The sequence below is a fragment of the Gymnogyps californianus genome, chromosome 12, assembly GCF_018139145.2.
Source record: "Gymnogyps californianus isolate 813 chromosome 12, ASM1813914v2, whole genome shotgun sequence".
NCBI lineage: Eukaryota > Metazoa > Chordata > Aves > Accipitriformes > Cathartidae > Gymnogyps > Gymnogyps californianus.
The window spans coordinates 5,712,889-5,737,021 of NC_059482.1; the positions used below are offsets into that span (position 1 = coordinate 5,712,889).

At 36.1% G+C, this 24,133-nt stretch overlaps 2 protein-coding genes across 3 annotated transcripts; one reads left to right on the plus strand and one right to left on the minus strand.

Annotated features, from left to right (window-relative positions):
* Positions 1–371: 371 nt before the first annotated feature.
* On the minus strand, positions 372–9,395 carry CENPN (centromere protein N). Of its 2 annotated transcripts, XM_050904063.1 has the most exons (12): positions 9,353–9,395; positions 8,957–9,138; positions 7,741–7,786; positions 6,923–6,979; positions 6,483–6,559; positions 4,735–4,911; positions 3,902–4,003; positions 3,287–3,344; positions 2,737–2,849; positions 1,985–2,108; positions 1,586–1,689; positions 372–1,071 (listed from the first exon to the last, which is right to left on the minus strand). In XM_050904063.1, exons 2-12 carry the CDS (start codon positions 9,125–9,127, stop codon positions 970–972), a joined length of 1,131 nt encoding a protein of 376 aa, XP_050760020.1. In that variant the 5' UTR covers positions 9,128–9,138; positions 9,353–9,395; the 3' UTR covers positions 372–969. The 2 variants fall into 2 exon arrangements, with proteins under 2 accessions (XP_050760020.1, XP_050760021.1); XM_050904064.1 differs by having other exon boundaries at positions 1,032–1,689.
* A 398-nt stretch (positions 9,396–9,793) lies between these two features.
* CMC2 (C-X9-C motif containing 2) lies at positions 9,794–22,777 on the plus strand. Its single transcript, XM_050904055.1, has 4 exons — positions 9,794–9,872; positions 15,812–15,948; positions 20,137–20,208; positions 22,341–22,777. The coding sequence occupies exons 2-4, from the start codon at positions 15,868–15,870 to the stop codon at positions 22,413–22,415; spliced, it is 228 nt and encodes a 75-aa protein (XP_050760012.1). The 5' UTR covers positions 9,794–9,872; positions 15,812–15,867; the 3' UTR covers positions 22,416–22,777.
* Positions 22,778–24,133: the final 1,356 nt, after the last annotated feature.

A 24,133-nucleotide genomic window follows, 5' to 3' on the forward strand; every position in this document is an offset into this window, starting at 1 on the left:
ATTTGGGAGACAGCATTAGGAAGAAAAAGCTGCACAGAGTGAAATACATACTGGAATCTTAATGGGTCTGACTCCTAGAAGGCTCTGTGAGGGTAGGAGTCAGAGATGTTAAAAGCCAACTCTTAATGTCTATCACACATTTTGTGTATCACACAAAACCTGGAATTGTTTCAGAATCCTAACATTAAGTACTTTGTCAAACTAACATTTAAATCACACAGGTGGAAGTCCTAAAAATATATCACTAGCAGATAGTCCTAAACTAACTTCTTTTTATGTGTGAGTTATACAGAGATGCTAAAAAACAAACCAAACCAAAAATCAGTATGTTAAGTCATGTTTCTAAGTCAGGCCAAACAAACTTCTATGAGAAGACTTAATTTACACATTTATTTACAGTTTGAAAAACAAAAACATTCCCATACAACCTCTCAAAATATTTACACTGTGCCATGAAGTTATGAAGGCTGTCTCTGCACATTGACATACCTAAAGTGAATCGGAAATTCCATATACACAAAGAACATGCACAAAGTTTCCAGGTAACAGAATTAAAAAAGCAACACTTGTACACTATAACTGAGTCTTCAGATCAAGTCCATCTCAGATTAAAAATGATGCAGCAGGTTCCATAAAAATATCTATATAATTGCCAGTTACAATTTGCCAACTCTACAGAACTCCAGTGCAAAGCTGTTGTTTGCATTAGTGAATGTTGCCATCTTGATTGTGCAATCTTTATGTCCCCAAGCACAAAAAAGTGGTGATGTGCAAGGACTGCAGAAGGATCAAATCTTAATTGAAATATTCTAAAACATGTACTTCCTCAAAAGAAAATTATTGCCTGTTTCATTGTATTCCTCTAAGGTAAAATTTCTTAAGACATTAATACCAATAGACAGATTTTTCTTAAATTTATGTATTTGTTATTGGCTGTTGCCCTTGGTGAGTAAAAACTCTGGATCTGAATTAATATCCATTAAAGCTGGACGGAAACTTCTTACGGACATCTATATTCCAAGAGTCCCTTCTTCCCCATGCCCTGTAATGGTCTTTGAATATAACCTTCAGCTACTAAGACAAAAACATGCCTGAGCTGCAGACGAGTAGTTCCACTTATTTGCATGGGACTATTCACATGTTCAAAATGGGGCACATATTCTGTTACGCTGCTGAACTGGAGCCGCGATAAGGCGGCCACCTATAGCTGTGATAGTAAACTGAATAGCTACAGCTCTCTTATTGTATCTTCATTAAGCTTTAGCTAGCTTTAACTTCACAAATACTATTAAATATACAGTTAAGAGCAGTCATCACATTTAAATTTACAATAACCATGATCTCTGTTTAAACTTTGCAACTAACGGTTTTTTATTATTTAAGGAAAGGGCTAAGTCTTCTGTTAAAGACAAATGTGGAAAAATAATTCAAAAAAACCCATAATTTGGAAAAAAACTTTAAGGGATTATCAAAGAATACGTTATTTTTTTAACATCTGTTTTGAAGTTTATTATGATTTAGATTAATACCAGTAATAAATGAGTTGTGTATTTCTCTATGAATCAGTTTTAAATTAAGGGCTTACGAAGCTTCCTGGAAAGAAACCTTTTTTCTCTCTAATTTTAAAATAATTCCTAGCTTTTTGTGGTATACATGTAAGTAGTGGTGAAAGTGGTGCATCAGCCATACCTGGAGAGAGAGACAGATAATTACAGCTTAACTCAACCAATATTTAGCTTTCATAACTGTTATAAAACTAAAAAACCAGCTTGAGTATCTATGTACAAACCAGTAATTCTAAGAACAAACTGGTATGTATTTAGACATAAGTTTTTATAGTGGTAACATTTTTATTCTACTAAATGTCTATGTAATTCTAAACAAACTGAAGGTTCTCCCTTATGCAAGATACAAGCAGAATGTAAGATGACAAAAATATTTAACTGTGGATTTTTCCTCCATTTTATAGAGTTGGAACACTTACCCGCTGGTGCCAAGGATTTCAGCGATTCTAAAAGATGTGGACTAGAAAACTTGACCAGACATCTGAATGGTTCTTTTTTATCCAAAACATCCATTTTAGGATCACTTTTAAACATTGTCTCAAGCTGTTAACAGAAGATTTAGCCAGGGAGTATAAGCAATGAATATATTTTATTTGTCTGTTATTATTTAAACATTACATTAGAAGTGTAATAAGACAGTATCTTATTTGTCTATTATTTCTCATGTTAACATGATTCCAGCTGGAGGAATATTTTAATAAAATCAGAGGGTGCCACCATGTGGTAAAGTTTTCTGCTGAAAGAGGCCACTTGTTCAGTAATATTGTAAAACATTAAGTATCTCTTAGAATTTCCGATATATCTGTTCATCAGATGAAATCTGTGCATCATCCAAGAAGTTAAATTCTGGTGTTATATGTAGCATAAGCTTTGTATGTACTTCAAATAACCCTAATTTCTTATGCTTCAACACACTGCTGGTGTAAGTCTACCTTTATCACAAAAACAAGTCAAAATGCTTAGTTCACACGGCTGAAAGAGTGAAACGTGAACTAGTAGTCTGACAAAAACTCAATGCAAATCTGTTTCTTAAAGATACTCTTAACTAATTTATTTTAAAATATGTCCTCCCTAAAGTTTGAAGAAATACTAGATTTTTCTTAATTTGCAATTTAATGTAGCTACCACTATATTAAAATTACAAAAAAAGAAAATTTGTTGCTTTTACTACCTTATATTGTGCAAATTCGAGTTTTGGTTGGGGACCATCACCGAAAACTTCCCGATTCACACTCTGTATTCTCTCTTTCTCATTTCTGTTTTCTTGAATTATCCTTAAATCTGCTGCAGGGGAAAAGAGTAGGGAAAAGAAGAGAAGAGAAAAAACGAAACGACAACTTTGTCAGCTGATACAATACTGTTTTTCTGATCAGGTGATTACTCCAGTGAAAATCTGAAAATAATAATTTTAAAGAATTCATCACGATTTTTTTTCCCATAAGCTAATTATCTCCATCATTTATATTTTCAGTTCTTACCAAGAGAAAAAGCTAAAATGAAAGGAGATACTGGGCACGGGGTATTTTTGGTTTCATAACTCTGTCCAGTGACAGTCATGGGGAAATATTTACCTCTCCTAGTGATAGCCAGTATTATGGCACCCCACCAGGGATGGATAATATAATGTGAATGTAACATATGTACATTTCCTATTGTGAATCTCATTTCATAAGACAGCAGTAATGACATTCAAACCGCTATTAAATTTAAAATATACGTACCACTTTCTGGTGCTACATTCCTTTCTTGTAGAGGTCTTGGATAATAAGTTTGGAAGTTCTAAATGGGGAAAAAAAAATAATTTTAGTCCACTTCCACTTTTAGAGGCTGTAGCTGAAAAGAACTTCCCAGGTTTCTTTTTACTTCTCATTCTGAAAGTGAGTATTCTTCCAACTTTTGACGGTTACTAGAAGTCAGAAAGCCCAGCTTTATTTTGAGAAAAGAATGCCTGTCATATGATATTTGTGAATATTTCCCTATTTACAAGTGTTACATGGATGAGCAGAGTAAGTGCCCATTCTAATAGCCTCCAAATCATTGCTCTAGGAAGCTAGTGAAATGATGCTAAAAAGTCCTAGGATTGAATTGGTGATACAATTTTTAGATTGAGTTTAACCATCAGGAATAACAGTAATAAAGAGTAGGTGGGATACCAAGTAATTACATCCTCATTGTAATGTTACCTTAATGAAAGGCTGTCCACCTCAGTAGTTCAATATTATTTTAACTTGATGGTCCTCTGGAAGAGGTGAATTTTCCCCCCTGCTAGGGGGTGAGAACTAGGCCTGAAACAAAAAGCAAGACTTATCTTAGGATGTACTTGTGAAGTGGCTCACCTGGCTATATCTCTTAAACACAATATCTTTAAGGGAGTTTAAAGAATGACTTCGAAGCTCCATTTCACGGATGTCATGGTAATTGGAAGCAACAACCAGGGCCTTTAAATAAAAATTGAAATTGTTTTAACATCAGTCTTAATCATCACTGTGTTTATAATATGGAAGAAATAAAGTATTTCTAGGCACTGCAATGTTTTTGTTCCAAGGTAAGCAACTGCCCTTTAACTAGCAGGATTCTCATGTCTGAAAAAAAGTTGAATAGACTGTAATTAAGCTTAGGTTAATACTGAAAAGCATTCACAGGATTAACCAGATAAGCCTATAGCCTTATCAGCTGAAAAATAAATAAATAAAACAAACAGATTAATAAAATAATTAAATTACTAGTACAGAAGTCTGCTAAATAGATAAAAAATTAAAGACTACCAACGCTGATCACCACGAGTTGACAGAAAATGTCTTTTAAAACTAATTAATAGCATTCCCTGATGAGCTCATATATTTAGTTCTTGATGTTAACTGTGTTGATGTAATATTCTTCAACTTCTATGAGACAATTTAACTGAATATTGCCTAACACTTGGTTAAGAAATTAGAACAATTCAAGGTCAGCAAAAATCCCAATAAACTGAATTTATTCACAATGCACCATTCCAGAGGTCATAAAGATTGTTTTTTGCCCCATTTTTATCACGAGCTAAGGGAAAAAAAATGACTATGTAAATTAGTAAATTAAGTGATTAATCTTTACCCATCCTCTTATAAGCCAACACAATTATAGCTCTACATGACTGTGGTGAAGTCAGGCTCTACACAGTTTTATTCTGTACCTGACATAGCAGAGGCAAGTTGCTCTTCAGCACTGAGGCAGAAATGAAGACATAGGGAGTCTGTGAATGGTATACAACATAGCTGGTTTTGTACTGGTTTGGTTTTGTATATGGTGTTCCCCAGGCAATTCTAATCCAGATTGCATTATCCTCATATTCTTTAAAGTTGATGGTGACCTAAACAGAAAAAGAAAAGCTTTGATTTACCAGCACATTCAGGCATTCAGAAAGATTTTGTTATCTCTTAACCCTGTGCTCACAAGACCCAAGCATAATTTAGTACACCACTGCTTGAATAAGAAACAAATCCCACTAGTGTGGTCAGGATTGTATTTAAATCAAATTTCCACAGAAAAACAATAACCTCACAAACTGGAAAAAAAAAAAAAGAATCATCTTTCAAACTCTAACATGACTTTTGTTCCTGTTGATGTACATTTTCTTCTGAACAGTGAAAATAAAAATAGCTTATTAAAAAAGCCTTGATTCTCTCTTTTGGGAAAAGAAAAACACAACAAGAAAGTGTCTATTTAGATGGAGAGCTAGTGGCAATATTTCCAATGTGTCCAATTTTTGAGAAACTAAACTTGTGATCAACTTGTGATTTTAGACCTGAATATAATATTTATCACTGCTTAAGAGTACACAATCAGAAATTTGAAGAAGATTCCCTTTCCTGTTTTTGTAGATTTGCTCCTCGGTTGCTTCTTTTTACCTTGACTCAATCTGGGTGACTTAAAAGTGGGAAAACTTTGAAAAACAAAAACAAAACAAACCTCCCTTTGACTGAGGCACATGTAGTAAAGCTTTTAGTCCAACTAGGTCATAAACTGTTTAAATTGCTGGACCAACATCACTTCTCAAAGTTTTTGTGGAATTTTTTTTTTTAAATGAAAATATTGCAAAACTTTATTATAGTAGAGTTCTATGAACTGCAGCTGATTATCTATAAGTCTGATTTGTATTTGTTGCCCTCTACTGTTGTCAGTGAGAATCCTTTGTGCATCAAGAAGTGACACAGCTAACTAGCCAGAGGCATTTTCTATTATCTTGCATAAATGAAGCTGGTCAGGTAAAGCAAGAAAAGGCTTCTGCAAATTGCTTAGTAAAAAAGTGAGATGATAGTATTTCATTTCCATTTTTTTCTTACCATGCTCATTTCTGTAGTCTAGAAACTGCTTCTTGCTATTGACAGTGGTCTTTCAGTCATTATAATGTAATGAAATACCGGGGCCAAGTTCTCACAGCCATCACAAAATACCATTTCAAAACCAGAACTAAAAGGAAATGGATACAATTTTGCTACTAATCTAAGTCATAGTAACTGAACTTCTTTGTCCTGCTTACTGGCTACTTCAAATTCCCCCTATACTCTGATCCAATTTTTGTTGTTTCTGTATTGTTATTGGGTAACAGGACAAAGCAATATCAACTTACCTAGGCAACACGTACACTCAAACAGGGCAAAGATTTGATAGAAAACATAAACATACTGCCTTTCTTGAAGTCTGTCATATTTTAAGGCAAACTTACATTTTATTTCACTCCAGCATAATTGTAAAGTTGCTAGAACAGATATGCAATACATTTTTCCTATTTCACATGCAGTTCCTACAATTCCCAAATGAATAATTCCATTTAATTCTTGATGCAGACTGTAAGAAAAAAAACCAAACCTCGCTAAAGTTATTAAAATAATCTATTGACACCAGAGCTGTGAAACAAATTTAGAATAGATTTATTCTTACATTTTTCAAGGCTGACCGAAGTCGTCTTTTAAATTTTTTTTTGAAATCTGTTAAGTCAAAAAATTCCGTTTCTTCCCCTGTTACACAAGAAAAAAAACAAAACAGAGAATTGTGTTTACAAGAACTAGTTCAGAGATGTTTTTACAGTTTTGCTGAAACAAAATTAAGCAGAAAAAGCTGAAGTTGCACAGCCTTATACAGAAAGCTGTATATTAAATTTGAGCCTTATTATTGCTATATAAACAGTTAATATTTAATTAGTAGTTAATAATTTCTAAAAATTGCTCGAGAAGTTAACTGAAAGTATTCTAAAAACATTAAAGATATCTCTATTGAAAAATCCATACTAGACTATGTTTGTATTTAAAACGTATGATATGAGGGAGCACTGCAGTACGTTGCTGAGAACTGTGAGATTACAGCAAGGAAAGGCATTTTACCTGTTTTTTTCATCTGGTAAACACTCCACACTCTTTTGTTTGGGTAGATGTGGTTGTCTAAGAAAAATAGGAATTGATCAATACCATACTGTATTATCAAACAGTCATTAAAGGAACAAATAATTTTACAATACTTTTATGACCAGGTTATTTCAAAAAGATTACTTCTTATAATGCAATATAATTTATTCAGCACTCTTAAACTACCACTCATAGTAAACCTAAAAGCAAAATAGTTTTTTATTAAAAGAGATAGGAAGATCTTTTTTAATTCAGTTAAGTGAGTAATAAAGGGTATGTCTGAGGTTCAACGTTTAAAGAAGGATTTTACCTAAAATGACCGAAACTCAGTATAAACTCAAACTAAGAAATGTAGACTGTTAAAAGAAACCTTGAGATTTAAACTATTAGGTAATCAAGTTGTGAATTAATATTGGAGTTAGAGTTCCAACTGGAGTATTCACCGATAATTTTGCCTATGTCACTCCCTATTGGAGCACGATATTACTGATTTTGGGGTTCGGTGCATACTGGAGACAAACATATCTTTCTACATTTATAACTGTCTGCTGGATGTGGCTTACCACAGTTTGCATCTATTTAGACCTCAGAAGAAGCAAACATGCTTTTGTTGATTTTGAGCTTTTGATTTTTTTTTTTAAAAAAGGTCAGATCTAGTAAGATTTGTCATCTAAAGTGTAATCTGTTTACACTAAATGCATCTGTACCTCACTAGGGCAATTGCTATATAATTAAGGGCATTATCAAGTTATTCAGAAAAAATATAAAGATGTTGGTTTTATTAATTTCTTACTTACAAATTATGTCTAGGACAGCTGCTTGCTTTATGTCTGCAGAATTCTCCTGGAAAGAAGAAAAACAGTACATGGTGAACTGCAGGTCCAGAATGCTCTGTCACGCTGTTTAGTAAGTGAAAAATCTCAGCATTGGTAGTTGAAATGACATTGCACTGAAGTCCACAGCATGTACACTCTCCTCAGAGGCACCACACTTAGTCCCAATGTGCACACAATACAGTTTTAAGAAATCAATAACAAAAGCTATTTCAGCAAGGTTTAAGTTTTTCTGCAGAGGCAGCAAGAAGAATGTTGTCCTTATTGTATGATGTACAAGCAACTAGAAAATAAAATTAATGGGTATTCATGACATTACGCAACATTGGCTAGTACTTCACTGTCAGGAATTTTAACATGCTTGGTTCCTCCTTATTTAACTTTTACAGCATGAAGAGATTTTTAAGAAACTTCATAACACTACTTGTTACAGATGTTTCAGAATGTTTCAGAAACAAATGCTATTTTAAAATACAACATTTGCTATCTTACAAGAATAACTTAACAGTTTCTTGCCTGCAGTTTGATCTACACCCCATGTAATAAATCTTTGAGTATGAAATTCAAAGGGAATGATACAAAAAGCTATAGAATTTAAGAGATATCAGTAATAACTATCTATCTGGGTTATGATACTGTACATAAAGACTCCTGGTACATATAAAGATTCCTGGTACACCAACATCAGAGTACGCAAGTAGGAGATCAGAAAACTTTTTTTTGCTTACAGTATGCAGAACAGAAGTAGTTCTGGCCAAGAAAATTTTTCAAAAAAATCTGAAAAGTCTAAATGGTATAAACTAGTGCTATACCCATACTAAATAGATTTAAATTAGCACTATGTAATGAGTAGATATCTCAATCAATGCCTTTATTTTACAGTTTAGAAATACACCTATTTTTTAAAGGTTTAATACACTGAGCTTTTATCTACCTTGTGCAACTCAGAGCTCAAAACATGTACTTCCATACTTAGTAAGGGTCAATCCCGCACTCCTATCAATCAGACAAAATTGATGGTATTACCAGCTCAGCTTTACATTTTCCAGACTACAAGCTGCCATTTGATGCTGTGTTTTGGCCAAAGAAGATTCATTTATTCATAAGAATGTCTTTTTGACAGTGCTTCAACATGCATCCTGTATGTCACTGACAGGCAGTTCCTGAAGGAAAGGATTACCTCACAGAGTTGAACAACATCTTGAGAAATGTTCTCCTTTATCTGATGAAAGTTTATGGTTTGCAGCTGCGTCTCAGACAGAAAGTCCCATTTCTGTAGTATTGTCTTGATTTCATCTCGTGGGATTTTTAGTACAGTTCTTCGGATATACTCAGCAACAGTTTCATCCATGATGAAGCCACCTGAAAAGGAAGTTAAGACCGAGGCACAGGCAGGCTCAGGAGATTTGCTCCCTTAGTAAGGTGCACAAAGCTGCACCTAGGCACGACTACCAGAACACTGGCATCAGTCCTAAGCATGGCACTACCACGGATTTCGGCGGACGCCAACGACAGTGAGTTAAAACACTTTCTACAGTAATTTTTCCCCAAGCCGTCAAAAGTTTCCCTTACTGACCGAGGCCAGGCGCGAGCTTCTGGAGACGGATGGCGCGCTGGCCCTCACCCAGGGCTGTTACTGCCTGTCCGGTCCGCTGAGTGTCCAGGGGACTTCAGACAGCGGGCACGGACACGAAGAGAACCGCGTAGCCGAGCGGAGCGCCGCGCCGCGACCCTACCTGCCCACCACACACCGCGGCAGCAGCCTCCTCTCCAGCCGCCCGCCCGGCCGCGGAGCCACACACCAACCCTTCCCGCCCGCCCAGCCGCGCGCCCCGCCAACCGCCGCCCGCCTTTCGAAGCACCCAATCAGACTCCGAACAGTGCCCGAGCCGCCCAATCACAAGGCGCCCCGCCTTCCGCCCCGCCGCGCGCTGGCGCCGGCGCCGTGAGGGCTCTTCCCGCGGCTGCCGGGTGCGCTGAGGCGGCTTCCGGTCAGGCCTGCCCGGGTCACCTGCGTCTCCTCCTGGCCCTGTGTGGCTAGTGTGTCACTGTCGGTGCCTGCCTCGCCTGGCTGGGCTTGTCCTCTGGGGACTGGAGTAAGTGCGAGGATGGCTGAGAGGGGAGGCTTTGGCCGGACCTGAGCGGGCGGCGTTATTCCTTTCTAGCCCTAAAGGAAAGAGGGGCATGTGGGGAGATGCCCTCCCCGCCGCCATCCTTTCCCGCCCCACCGCCTGGCTCTGGGGGAGTCCTGCCCTGCCCTGCCCTGCCCTGCCCTGCCCGAGCTCGGGGCCGGCTTCTGGGACCCTCTGCTCACCTCGCATCCTCCTTCAGGGCTCAAGGAGGGATTTCAGAAGGGCTGTTCTGAGTAGGAACAATGGGCTCTCCGTTGCGACTGTCGTAAGCTTGCTTTTCCCTGTGTCTCTGTGTATCCCATCACTATTTTAAGGACTCCTGGAAGCGCTGAGAGACTACAGGCTGAAAACAGCGTGGGTTAGTTCAGCGGGCCTCTTCTCCAGCCATAGCTGTTGGTAACAACGTAGCAGCCCCTTTCACCTGATAGCAAAGTTGTGTTACGCTAACAGTATTTTTTTTCTGCCAAGTGCTATGTGCCTTTCTTGAGGGGGGTCTTGCTGCTCAAGGGATGAGGTCCTGTCTTTTCCATCAGGGGAGCATGATCCTTTTGATCCCTTTCTCTCGGAAGGGGAAAAGCAATTCTACAGTAAGCAAGCAAATTCTGCTAGCAATACTGAATTTGTAGTGTTCTTACCTGCTAGATACGGAAATGAATGCAATAGTAATGAAATGAAGCCTGGTCTGGTGGATGCAGCTGAAGTACAAGAGCAGCTTGCAAAACAGGAATTTGGTGACAGCACCTCATCTTCAGCATGCTTTACTTTATACTGGCTGGGTCTTGCCGTTCTTGACTGTATATTCTCATCTTCATAGACACAGCAGGAATAGAACAAGATTGCTTCAGTAATCTTTTGTGATATAATGCTATATTGTGCAGTGTGACTTGCGGCATATTATAATAAAAATATTCCACTAATTGTCCCGTAACTATGCTGATGTTTGTTGTATGAATACGACCTTAAATAATTGCCAGGAGGTGAAAATGCCCTATTGTGCTTTACTTGATCATTTATTTTAGCCAGAAATAAAACTGTAGAAATTACTTGATATTCAAGTTGGTGTTCAACTTGCTTTATTCATTAGGACTAACACCTTCTTAACGTGCTTTACTAAGTGTGAAATCAGGTATGATGTAGTTTTATCAGATACTTACTCCTAAAAGTAGCGAGTGAGTGCTCATTCTGCTGATGTGAGGGATGTTGAATTGTTCACAGAAAGTGGTCATGTAAAAAGACTTAAAATCAGTATCAATCTTATTTATCAAAGGGGTTTTTTAATTATTATTATTTAGGTTCAGGGAAAGTAAATGCAATCTACATAACATAAAAACATTTTAAAAGTAAACATAATCTACCCCCTCTTTTTGCATTTCCTTACTATTTACAAGTCTTCATAGATATGTATCTAAATTATTTCCCCCCCATTCTAATATGTAATATTGGAAAACTAGTGCATAGTTTCGAAGACTGAAATTCAAGAGGTTGTGACTAATTTTTATAAGATTTGGCTAAACTTGGTTTATTAAAGTGAAGGTGTCTGGCTAAATTTCTTGGAAACGTTGTAAAGTTAGGGGTCATTCTCAACGTGCCTAATCACAACCTTAAGGATAGCAACATAGAATGATACTTTAGTATCCTGATCTGGAAGATGTTAACCATGTTACTGAAAGCTAGAAACAGAGTCCTTAGTTCAGAGTTCCATAGGTTTTTGAAATTGTGTTCAGTTGTGGTTTCTCATTTCACTGAATGACTGATCTGAGTATTCTAGGCTGTTATTGTCAAAAGTATTTATAAATTGTGTATGAAAGATAATGCTAGGAATGCAGAAGTTCTGCTGAAGTGACATGAATGTTATCTTCAGGTAACACTAACCAGTTAGGTGTGGAGCTGAATCCTTTTTTTATGCTAAAACTTTGTATAATCTTAAAGAAAACACTCATGATTTGAGTAAACAAAGAGCTGATTGGTTTGTAAGTATTTTTCTCCAAAGCCAAACAGAACAATACTATGCAACTGAGAACTTAAAACCAAAATGTCTGGTCTTACTCAAATTAGACAGTGAAATGAAGTGCAAAAGTAAATGTTACACATGGTGAGTGATACAGTGGCTTTATAGGAATTTGCAGATCTGTTCACCCTTCCCTCCTCTGTTAGTACATGTTCTCGTTTGCATGGTCGTGCTGCCGCCTCGTGGGTATTATTTGAGTGTTTGCAGCAAATGTGTGTGTTCTGTAGTGTAGAAAGCTCTGTGTTTCTGGTTAAGGAGCTTAATGATTAGCAATGTAGATGCTCAGATGCAATTTTTCATCTTCAGGGTTGGTACACAAGGATTTGCATTTTGCTTTACGAAGTCATTTTTCTGAGAATATGTGATTTCATGATTTGTGTTTTGTTTTTTTTTTTTACTATTGACTTTAGAAACTTGAAAAAATTAAATTACTTCTGTGTGCAACTTTTTAAATGGAAAAAATAGCAAAACTAAGTTTAAGAAATAGTCTTCTAACATGTTTTAATGAAATATGGAAAAAGCATCTTAGGAAAACAATTACCTAGATCTAAACCTTTCTTTCATTGTTGTCTCTCAAACATGGAAATATTAAGCATTAAGCTAATCAGTAAGACTAAAGTAACCTAATTTAGTTTTCCTTCTGCATCAGGGAATTGGTTAGTTCATATTTATGGGAGATTCTGAGAAAAGAAGAAAGGAACTTCCCTGGATTCCTGACATGCTGATCTCATGCTTCATTTGGGAAAGATGTGGGAATGTACCAAAACCCTTCTTTCTCCACATGGCTAGGTCCTTTTACTGCTGTTTGCCATAAGGAGGTCAGGAGGAGAAACTAGCATGTGGAGAGAAACAAGCACTTTATCCTAGTTTTTGATGTCTAACAGAAACGTGAATGAAATGCATACAGTGTTCTTGCCTGCTCTTTTGGGACAGCCTTTTTTCAGTATTTTTTTATACTTAGATTCCTTATGAGCTACCACCTATATAAAATTCTGTCCATGTGGACTTAAATTCTGGTAAGATGGCAACTTGCTGTCTTTATTTTAGATTAGAACATTATTAAAAAGAAACTAAGGAAACCAATAGCTCATCCTGTCCTTTTTTCATACATGTTTTTGTTACTCTTGAAACTCTATCATCTGTCAGAGTAATTCCTCTCCAGCAAAAATATTTTAGCCTTCTCTGATCATTTATAGATCACTGTCTAATCTGACACTCCCAAACATAAATATAATATTGAGCACTGATAACACTGTTCGGTCATGAACTTCAAAAGTACTTAAAGGCTCCAGTTAAGCCTTCCATGACAACTGTAAGATGTTTTGTTAGTTTAATCCATCGTAGCCTACATGAACTGAGTACCATATCTGGTAATTGGACTTGAAAGATTTCAATATTGAATGTTATTTGAAAATGAATTTCGGGAGTACTGGTCTATGGTTGATGTGATTTACAGTTAGGACCTCTGATTTGTAGCATCTATCCTGCAAGATGTGACATTGGAAAATTCATTTGAGTTGTTAGAAGGCTTTTAATTGATGAAATGCACTGTCACCTATCTATTTGTGGCATCAATAGCTTTCATCCACTTTATCTGAGAATAATTTTTTAAACAATGGCAGTGATTACTAATCTTAGTTTAGAAATAATGACTCTTTCCTTGAAATGCTCGCTTTGACTTTCTGGCCTGTGCTGATGTGCATGCTACCTATTTCACTAGGGCACTGGTCTTGCTTTCTCCTTCTGAGACAGCCAGCTCAGATGACAGTTTTAGGAAGAGCAGTCGGAGGCTGAATGATGAAGAGATTTAATAATCAGCTGGGTTCACACATGTTAAAGTAATGCGCAGTCATTGAGCAGGTCACCCTCTCAAGGGAATGCTAACTCTAGTGCTATCAAAAAAATCTACTGATAAATTTAAAACATATTGACTTTGTGTGGCATGCAATCAAAAGCTAGTGGCAATAACACAGCAGGGTTCTTAATCACTTTGCTGTTACAGTCGTGTTCCTGCTGTCATATTTCTAAAGGTTCATTTGTTAATTTGTTGAATAGAATGCTTAAGCAACTTGTACAGTTTCCAACTTTTTCTGGGCTAAGAGTATATGTAGTGTAATATTAGACTTCCAGATAGTATGAGGGAAGACTTTTGAAAGAAATTACTATGTGTGTTTGCAGCACTATGTGGAACATAGTCTCATGGGTCTCAACAGGCTTTTAAATCTGTTTGGATTTTTAAAATTTAGTTTGCTTGTGGGAATGTAACTCTTGTTAAGCTGAACACGTGATGGCAAATATTGGGTAAATTAGTGTACGTACCTCTTCAAGCCGAATATATTACTTGAGTATTCTAGGAATAGCAGTGTGATTATAGCTGCCAGCACTGCAGCTGAATATTGGGGTTTTACAATTGTAAAATCTGACCACTGGCTACTAGTTTTTATCTTGTCTATTTAGCTGGAGTGTTAAAACAGTGATGGCTACTTAGTACAAGTTGTAGTGATATTTGCTTGATGTATTGCAGCTAGAAAGGTGATCTCTTTGGGAGGAGGGGGAATGACAAAATACTAAGTAAATGAACAAAGAAGGCATCTCTTTAATTCAGTGGCAATATGGGTCATACAAGTAGAATTTTGTCAAGATGGGCCCATTTGTCCTGGTATGAACTGGACTTTTCTTCTTCCCTCCCTGGCAAAGTGATCTTCCACAATAAAGATGTCATCTTATTTCAACCACTATCATATGATGCTTTCATCCTTTTCAACAAAAGATCTTGAAAATTACTTCTAGGAATATTTGTTTTTAAATGGGAGGTAATATAAAAATTTATTTCTAGAATGAAGTTTGCTCCTGCCCCACGGAACCCTGCAGAAAAGGACGTGGGGGTCCTGGTTGACATGAAGTTAAAACATGATTTAGCAGTGAACCCTTGCGGCAATAAAGGCTAACAGCATACTGGGCTGCGTTGGAAGTGTAGCTAGCAGGTCAAGGGAAGTTATTATTATTCCTCTCTTCTTGGTAGTCTTGAGGCCACATCTGAAATACTGTGTTCATCTTTGGGTCCCACAGTCTAACAGAGATGATAAAAAACCGAGTCCAGCAAAGGGGAAACTAAGAGGGTCAGGAGGGTGGAACAGCTGGCATATGTGGCGAGGTTAAGGGAGCTAGGCTGGTTTAGCGTTCAAAAGAGAAAACTCGAGGGAAACCTAAACGCTGTCTTCCACTATCTGAAGGAGTAGGAGATTCATGTAGAAGACAAATCCAGATGCTTTTCAGAGGAGCACAGTGAAAGCACAAGAGGCAACAATGTGAAGTTGCAAGAAGGGACGTTCCAGTTGGGCGTAATTAAAAAAAATCATTACTGTTTTGAATAAGTGATTAAGTACTGGTTTTTAAAGCATCATCAATGCTTTGGATCAGGATTTTTTAAAAAGCATGTAGATAACTAAAAAAGATGGCAGTTCTCAGAATGCTGTAATGAAATATCATTGTGCTTCCTGTTCTGATCCATCTTTATAGAAGGTAGAAAGAAAATTGCATAGACTTAGCTTTTTTTAAAGCTAGAAAGAAGAAAACAGAAGTAGAAAAGTGAAAAGATAATCTGCAGTTCAAGAAAGATTAATGCTACTAGGGAGTCCCTCAAAATTAAAATCCCAAATGCATGCTTATGTCCATGATAGCAAAGAATGTAAACTCTAGATAACTTTTAACATTTGGGCTGTGTAGAAGAACAGGCATGTGCTGGGTTTAATTACTTTAACTGTGTAATATAAATTATACATATTAAGCTGCATTTTGATCTAAGATATTTTTTGTTAAAATAATACTGTGTGATAGTATCTTAAGTGGTTAACTCAAACTTTCTAGTTATACTTTCATATTTTAATGTTGGCAGGTGGAAGTTTTCTCAGACTCTTGTCCTTGTACTACTAAAATTACCCCTAACTAAAGATGCATCCAGACCTGTCTCCTCATCTGCACACTGAAGAATGTAACCTAGTTATCAGTCTGCTCAAGAAGTGTCACAAGGAGGTAAGGAGTTTTGAGCAGAGAAAAGAGTGGGTGGGTTGGGGAAATGAGTGTCAGATAAATTAGTGAGACTATTGTATGATCATAGAGAGAAAAACCTCCTCTAGGCAGAACAGCCATGAAATGTAGCTAGTATGTTTTCACTGAAGAGGTATCTGACAACTGTGTGTAAAATTTTGCCAGTGATTTCTTTAGGAAATAAAACATACCTTAAAATTTCCTGTGCTACAGCTTGACAAGTATGGACCTATTTTAAGAATTGAAATAAATTCTGCACCTTTTAGGACTGTGTGCCCCTCAAAAAACAATAATAAAAGCAACTTCAAATGCCCTCTTCTTGTATGCTCGCAGCATTTCTATATTCCAGCTGTCCACTGGGCAGATGCTTCAGTCTATTTATAAGCAGATGTGTTGACGGGGATCCGGACATGCAGCATGCCTTACATTCAATGCTTGGAGAGCTAAATGCAATTACTGTTTGACTTCCATCTTCTTAAGAGGCACCTACCCAAGGATGTAAAATGCCAAATTGTCTTCAGGCTTCTCAAGGCTCTTCATTGCTTGAAGAAAATAGAATCTTCATCTCACTCATTTAAAAGCCTTTTTTTTTTTTTTTTTAATTTGGTCTGCAGTAAACCTCTAGATGTAGAAGAGTCAGCCCCTGCAATGAAAGCTATCTGCAGCATTGTTGCAATATTGTTAATTATTTTCCCCGTTCTCTTGTGTACTCTAAATAGATGTTCTATACAGATATATTTCTGTATTAGTGCATAAAAAGTTCAATTTCATCGTTTCCACTGAGACAAAACTATATTTAAATGTTGAATACGAATGTGAAAACAATGGTTTACACCATTACATGCAGTCTACAATATTTTCACCTCCATGTTCAGATGTGAAGTTTCTACATTTTGTAATGCAGTTATCCATAAATTGAGACAATACATATGTTAGCTTTACCGTTTTGAGCAGAATTCTAAATTTTTCTTTGCAAAAGTCATTACAGAAAGAAAAACAAGGCTGATAATACACAAAATGTGAGAGAAGACATTTTACATGAAAGGGGGATAACATTTTTTCAGATTTTAAAGTATCTAAACTAACATATAAAAAAACTTCTGCAGTACCACATTTCCTTATGATTTCTAAATTACAACAATGAAGGGAGCAGAGTTTTAATACTAAAATTCACTTGTAATGAGTATACTGTACTGGGTTTGTTCAGCAACATTTAATTCATTTTTGTTGGCACTGGTAGTGCAATATCTTGAAATGTAAGCATGCTGGAATCTGTTGATGCCGTCTCATAGGTGGTACTTGCGATACTATTGCCTGTCTGTTTCTATGCACTGTCTAAAAATGCTTTAGGCAATTTGAGAGATTGTAGAGACTTTTTTTTTCCTTTTTTTTTTTCAGATGGTTTTTTTTTTTTTTTGGAAACAACTTTAGTGTTGTAATGTAGCTAAAAGTGTTCAGTAGCTAGAATTAAGTGAGAAGACTCTCCTTGTACATTAACTACTATAGTATCAAAAGGATTGCCAAATAAAATTACTATCAGTTAAGAGGAGAATAAAACTTCTATAGGCAATATAAAATTAAAATGTCATTGATTTTTCATAATTGTGAAAACAAATCCAGTCAGGAAAGAAAATACACTCAGATTTGTCCTGCTTTTTGGTACATACATAGTTGGGCTTTCTATGCTTTGACTAGAGAATCCAGAAATACTCATTTACTACTTGAAAGTAATGGTTGACTGTTTTTTTGGTTTTGTGTGTTTTTGTTTTGTTTTGTTTTTTTAAAAATTAATATTAATATACAAGTATCACGGGCTTTTTTTATAATGTAGCTTATTAGACTGCCTTGAGTCTAAGAGGGAACTGGAACTAAAAGGTGTACTTGAATTCCTTGGCAGCAAGGGATTCAAAGGAATCTATTGCTAATTTGACCTATTGAAGGGACTAGGAGCAGCAATAATACAGTCATGCACAGGATTATATCCTCTTCGTTTTGTTTGAAGTTGATCTTTACATGAAGAGGAATTACTTTCGTTAGTCTTGTGCTCAACTATGAGAGGGTATTTGTACTAGCAGTCTCAGAACAGAAAGGGTGAAGATGGCTTCTTTCACACTCAGTTGAAAGGAAGCAATACCTTTTTGTTTGAAATTCAAGGGGAATGTACAGAAATATTCTTTTAAAATTGAAGTCACTGAAATCTGAAAAGTCAGTGATCTTAATCAGTTATCAGTGACTACCTGCTGTTTTGTTATAATGCCAAAATGTCTTAAGAACCGTCATCTACAATTTAAATTAATATTCCTGAGGGATGAAAAGCATTATTTTTGAATTGGGTGTCCTGTGTGTGCATTTTCACAAAAGTCAGTTTGATTTGCATTATTCCTAATCTAGAACTTGCCCATTATATCAGGTTTTGCATCTAGTCAGGAGAAGTTAATGGGATTCCTATTTGATGTCATTATTTTGATTTTTTTTTTTTTTTAACAACTCCACTCTGGTGCCAAGTGCATGTTTTAAAGAGACTTATTTTTATAAGTGGCAGCTGAAAGAAATGCATATTGTCTTGAAATTGTATCACTGTAATAGGCGTAATAACTATTTTTGAGAAACTGATTCTTTTTTCCTCATAATCTGAGCCAAAAAGTTGACAGCTTAGGAATCTGGCTAAATACAGTAGATTCAACTCACTGTATGCCCTAGTAAGAGTGGAGTTAGCTTGAAATGTGAGTGCTCACCTTGAAATTTAACATGCAGGCGTGGCAATAGAATACAAAATTAAATCTGTATTAGCTAAAATGAAAATGTTGTAAAAGCAAGATCAGCGTGCAGTAAAGTGACCATTTATCACATGCAACTGCTTCAGAGTGTCATCTGATGCCCTTTATAAAGCAGAGAGGTATAAACAAGCTAATTATAGCACTGCTATGGTTAAGTGTTTGTCATAATCTTTATTAACCCACTCCTACTTTCAATCATGTTGTATTGGCTGAAATCTTGTCCACTGTTTGAATTCTTAATAGTGTTCCTGTATTACTTGTATAAATCCATCTAGCTGCTCATCAGCTACAGAAATGCACATAGGTTTTCCTCTGAAATATGGAAGTGACTTCATTCTCATCTGTTTTGTTCTTCATGGTCTTTTTTTTTAAATTCATTAGTTCTCTAGAAGATTGATCAAATTGTCTCTATTGATTGTATGGCTGTAAATATCTACTAAAACCTCTACTCCTTCAGGTCTTCTGAATTTCTTGGGTGCTCTGCTACCAGATTCTGCTGCGAGGTTCTGTGGCATGGTAGCAAGCATCACTCTGAAAAAGTAGTCCTTTTAGAAGAATGCATTCTGAGAGTGATTTGATGGCTGATAATATGAAATTGCTTCAGGAAATCCTGGCTAAGAGGACAGATTTTTATGGTGAATATCATCAGGTTAGCTGGGGAATACCTTCTTGAGGACAATGCCTGCAGTTTTTCAGAAACTAAGTAACACTTAAGTATGCATAAGGCCCACAGTTGAGCTGTGTCATAAAGATGGTAAATGCATCTTATTTATTAACCTCAAGATCTGGAGAAACTTAATCCTCTGGTTTTTATACTGGTTCTAACATTTCAGTGATTTAAGCCTAGTGCCTGCATCTTCTGGATCAACAACACATTCTTCATGTGGCTGGGATGATGGAGCATCAAGTCCTTTGCCTCTCTAGGTCATGAAGAAATAATGAAAACTAAAGCACAGAGGACATTGCCTCCAGGATGCCTGTAGATCTCTCTACATCTTTCTATACCACAAACTGGTGTTCAGAATAGTTATTTTTTGTACGTTATTCAAGCTAGTGTGAGTGAAAGTTGTAAGACTGATTCCTAGATCGATAAAATGTATGTTCTACATTTAGACTTCATAGCTTCAGCTTAGGTATCCTATTTTAATCTGGTTATACAGCATGGTGAGTACCTTCAACTTTCAGCAAGGCGAGGGTGGTTCAAATGAGGTTCAGGAGTAGCTCTACCTTCTAGCTACTCAGTAAAAAAGTTAATAAGCATCATTTCTCAAAAAAAGAGAAAAGGAAAAGAAGACCAGGATATGTTGTAAAATGCCGGTGACTTCTAAGAAATTTAGAGCTTCAGAGGAAGAAACCTTTGAACTGTAAATTTTTTTTTCTCTCCTTAACTTATCAGCACAACATTTTGAAATTTTTTGGCCATTGCAATGATATTGACCGTGAGATGCGGAAGTGCTTAAAGAAAGAGGTAAGAAACAAATTTACTGTGAGCTAAATGCTGAATAAAAAAAAAGTCCATGGGATAGAAATAGAGTTGCTTTTTACTAAGCAGTACAAATCAATAAATAGGCCTTGAAATGTGAGCACATTCTAGAGTGGGCATTTGAGACCAAATTTAAACTTTTTTTTTGATAAATTTGTCAGGTAAAATCTGGGTTTAACAAATGTCATGGTCTATTTTTGGATATACAAAAATAGGCAAACACACATTTTAAGCAAACAAATATTGCAAATAGGAACTGACACTTCACAGATTGCTTCTGATTTTTTCTTTTTTTTTTTTTTTTTTTTAGTAGTGGTACTCGCACAGAATAGAATATAAAGCAATAATGATCACTTCTGCATGAGTAACATTTATTACTGAAGTCAGTTATACTGACTGAAACTACTTGATGAGTTGCTGAGTTAGGCCCTAAATGAAAATATTGCTGCTTAGGACCTACTCATTGCCGTACTACGTCTGCAGCTACAAAGCAATGGAAGACTCTAGGAGTTTAAGCAGATTAACTAGCTAATGGGCGCATTTTCAGAAGAGTAGCAACTGGTCTTTATATTTGTCGTTGTCATGCCTACATGCCAGAACACATAAATGAACTTTTCACACACCTTTTAACTCGAAATTATACTTAGTAATTTTGACATAAATTTCACAATCGTGTCTTAAAAGGGAAACTTCAAGTGCATGATAGCCAGAACAGCTTGGGCCCCCTCTTTTCCCTCTGTCAGTCTATGGGAATTAATTTCATCTGCTTGTGTCAAATACCTTCCCTCCCCCGCCCCCCTGTAGCATAGATCTGGAAAATAATGAAGTAAAGTTTCTTTCCATGTAATCTTATTTTTCTTTGTTCCATGGAAGCCTTTACATTAAAAGGAGTTCTTGATGGCTGTATTTGTCTGCCTTCTTAAAATATGGCTACGTTGATAAGCCATTACTAGGAAGCCCCTGAAAGGCTGTTCACAAGTATAGAATAGGTACAGAGGTAGCTTTTAAAGATCCATTGTTCTCAGTCTATGTAAAAACATGGATGGGTAATTGAAAAATTAAATATTGGCATGGGAAAAAGTTAAGCATTCTGTAAATGTTAAGTAATGTTTTGGGCTATTATTTCAGTTATAAACCAATCAGTATAATGAGTGAAAAACTGCAAATCCTTTCCAAAATCAGTCTCCTTAGTAGTTTATTACATTATATAGAGAATTGAGTATTTGTGGGTTACTTGGGTTTTATTCTTGATACCAATTATTAAAAAATTGAACAAATATATGGTCTAACTTAAGGCCAAGAATAATTTGCTTCTCATGAAATATATATCAAATCATGCATTGATTTTTAATTTTTCATTTCTTTTAGCCATGAAAAGGTTTCCTTTTTGGCTGCAATGAAAGAAAGTTAGGCTCTTCAGTCTTCAGGCTTTTGCTAGTGCAGGGGCATACTTGAACGCGTGGTCTTCTTATGCATGTATCTAAACTGTGAAGGCTTTCTTGATTCCATTTTACATTGGAGTCCCATCTCTGTTGTGTTTTCTTTTTTAAACCATAAAAAACACCAAAATGCCTTACCCTCATTCAACCCAAATTTGCCTTTGTTCCTTTCATCTTGGTATACTACTTTATCTGTGCACATAATTAATGACCAGGATCAAAAATAGACCAAGTCTGTGATGACAAATTCATGTTTCAGAAGGCAGACACACTTACATTAATCAGTATCTTTTAAAAGGAAAAGAGCCTGACCTGTGCTCTAGAATAGCACCAGTGCAACTTTTTTCCTAGTTCATGTGTGAAGTGTAGCTGTCGTACATAAGACGGCTGTGTAATTAAGTTCCTCCATAAGATTAACTGAATCTTCTTTATTAGAATGTTCTAATACTCTTTAGCTTAATAACCTCAAACTTAGAAACATGTATTTTAATGAAATAAATGTTAATTTCAAAGTAAAAATGAACCAATATATAAATATTAACAAGAACTGCATTTCTAATGCATCAGTCAAAGATACTGTTTCTGTTCCTGAGTAATAAATGCTCTCTACACTTTTAAATTTGACTTATCTGTTTAATGATAACAGCTGATCTATTAATTTCCTTATCTGTCTTCCAGTACGAAGAAAACAGGGCCAGGAACCAGGCGATGCGACGGAGGCTAATTAATGCTCACAAAAACTCAGAGAAGTGAGCTGTATTGTAGTTGGACAGCTGCATCTCAATAGGGACACGCAGTTGAAAGCTGACAGAATATTTCTTTCCCATCACCAATGCTCAGCCTGTGGTTTGTGAAACAGTGAAAACATAAACGCACCTAATACATACTCATTCCCAGCAAGGCAAACAATGTGGAAAAAATAAATATAATAAATGATGACTCTCAACTTAATTTTTGACCTCTGAAAGAAAACTATTGTGGCAAGTCTTTCTTCTGGCATAGTTTTGTTATGATTGTTAAGTAATGAGGAATCAGTGTGTGTGGAGTATTATGTATTCAAGGCTGCTATATTCCGTACCTTGTGCTGAGTTGAATTTATTTCTTTGTGTTTAGCAGTTTCTCTTTCATATCTTGTTTTTTGTTTTTTTTCTCCTTGCAAAACACCGAATGACTTTTTCCATCACTCTTTGTAGTGTTGTAATAACACTGCTTAAATGAATTAGCAAAAAGAAATTTTAAACATATATGGCTTGAAATTGGAAATTGCCTATCAAGTAATAATTGGAGTTCTAGTATTTTTATTGGAGCTAAAATGATGAAACTACCGTCTTCTACTGAGAAGATTAAAAATCCTTCCTGCCAACCGCATGTACAGTATAGACTGTTGTATGACAATTTGTTCATCATACCCAAAGCAAGTGGCTTTAGAAATTCAGAATAGAACATTTCCAGGGATTTACAAAGCTTTGCCTTGATTTTTGTGGAGTACAATCAATGTGTGCGGAGTGATTTTTGAAGAGGAGTGCTGCCAAAAATGCAAGCTAAATAGTTCTTCCACATACTCTGGTACAAAGGTGAAGTCAAGTTATGACTATTGCTGTTGAAGGAAAACTCACATTGAAGTGAAAGAAAGTGTAACTTGCCTTTCAGTTAGGCAAGTCAACTAGTATTGTGTTAACCAAGTTGCCTCGTTAGCCTACAAGAGCTGTTTATTTGCTATCAAACTGCAGAAAGTCCTCAACAAGTCTCTGAATTTAGAAGATTTGATATTAAAACATACGTTAGTTTGTGCAGTGATGGAGCTGCTTCTCTGGGTGTCTGCTGGATTCACCTTATTTTTAAATGACATTTCTGTTCTGCCTAGCAACAAAAGACTATTTAAAAAAAAAAATTTTATTGAGCCAAATATACTAAATGTCTTGAAACCTTTTGAAAAAAGGGTGCCTATTCTACAATAAAGTCCACGGTTTGTTGTAAGAACCATTGTTGACACTTAATCATGAAATTAGTACATGCACCTGTTTTTGGAAGAAAGCTGTGTATTGTGATTATTTTGAAAGATTAATTAGATAGAATAATTTTACTTGTTTTTCAGTACCTGGATGGACCCAGTTAAATTGATAAAACTTAACCACAAACGTTTTCAGTGAAAGTTCCAAGAAAAACTGAAGCAATTGTTTCTGCATCTTTTGACATGCTATCTGCTTTCTTAGAACAAGTAACCGATGCATTATTTGAATTAAATACTTGAGTGGTTGGAAGTGGTGCAGTCTTTTTATGGGTACTCTTCAGAATACTTTTGAAAGAGTACTTCATAGTGAAGTTCCCTAACTGGGAACTCTGCATCCTTGATCCTTCTTCCATTTGTGATGGCAAAATCTACTTCAGGCAAGCTCTTAAATAGGATTTGGTGATGCTTGTAATCTTTAAGTAAATAAATAAATAGAGAATTGTCCTAGAGATTACGTTGA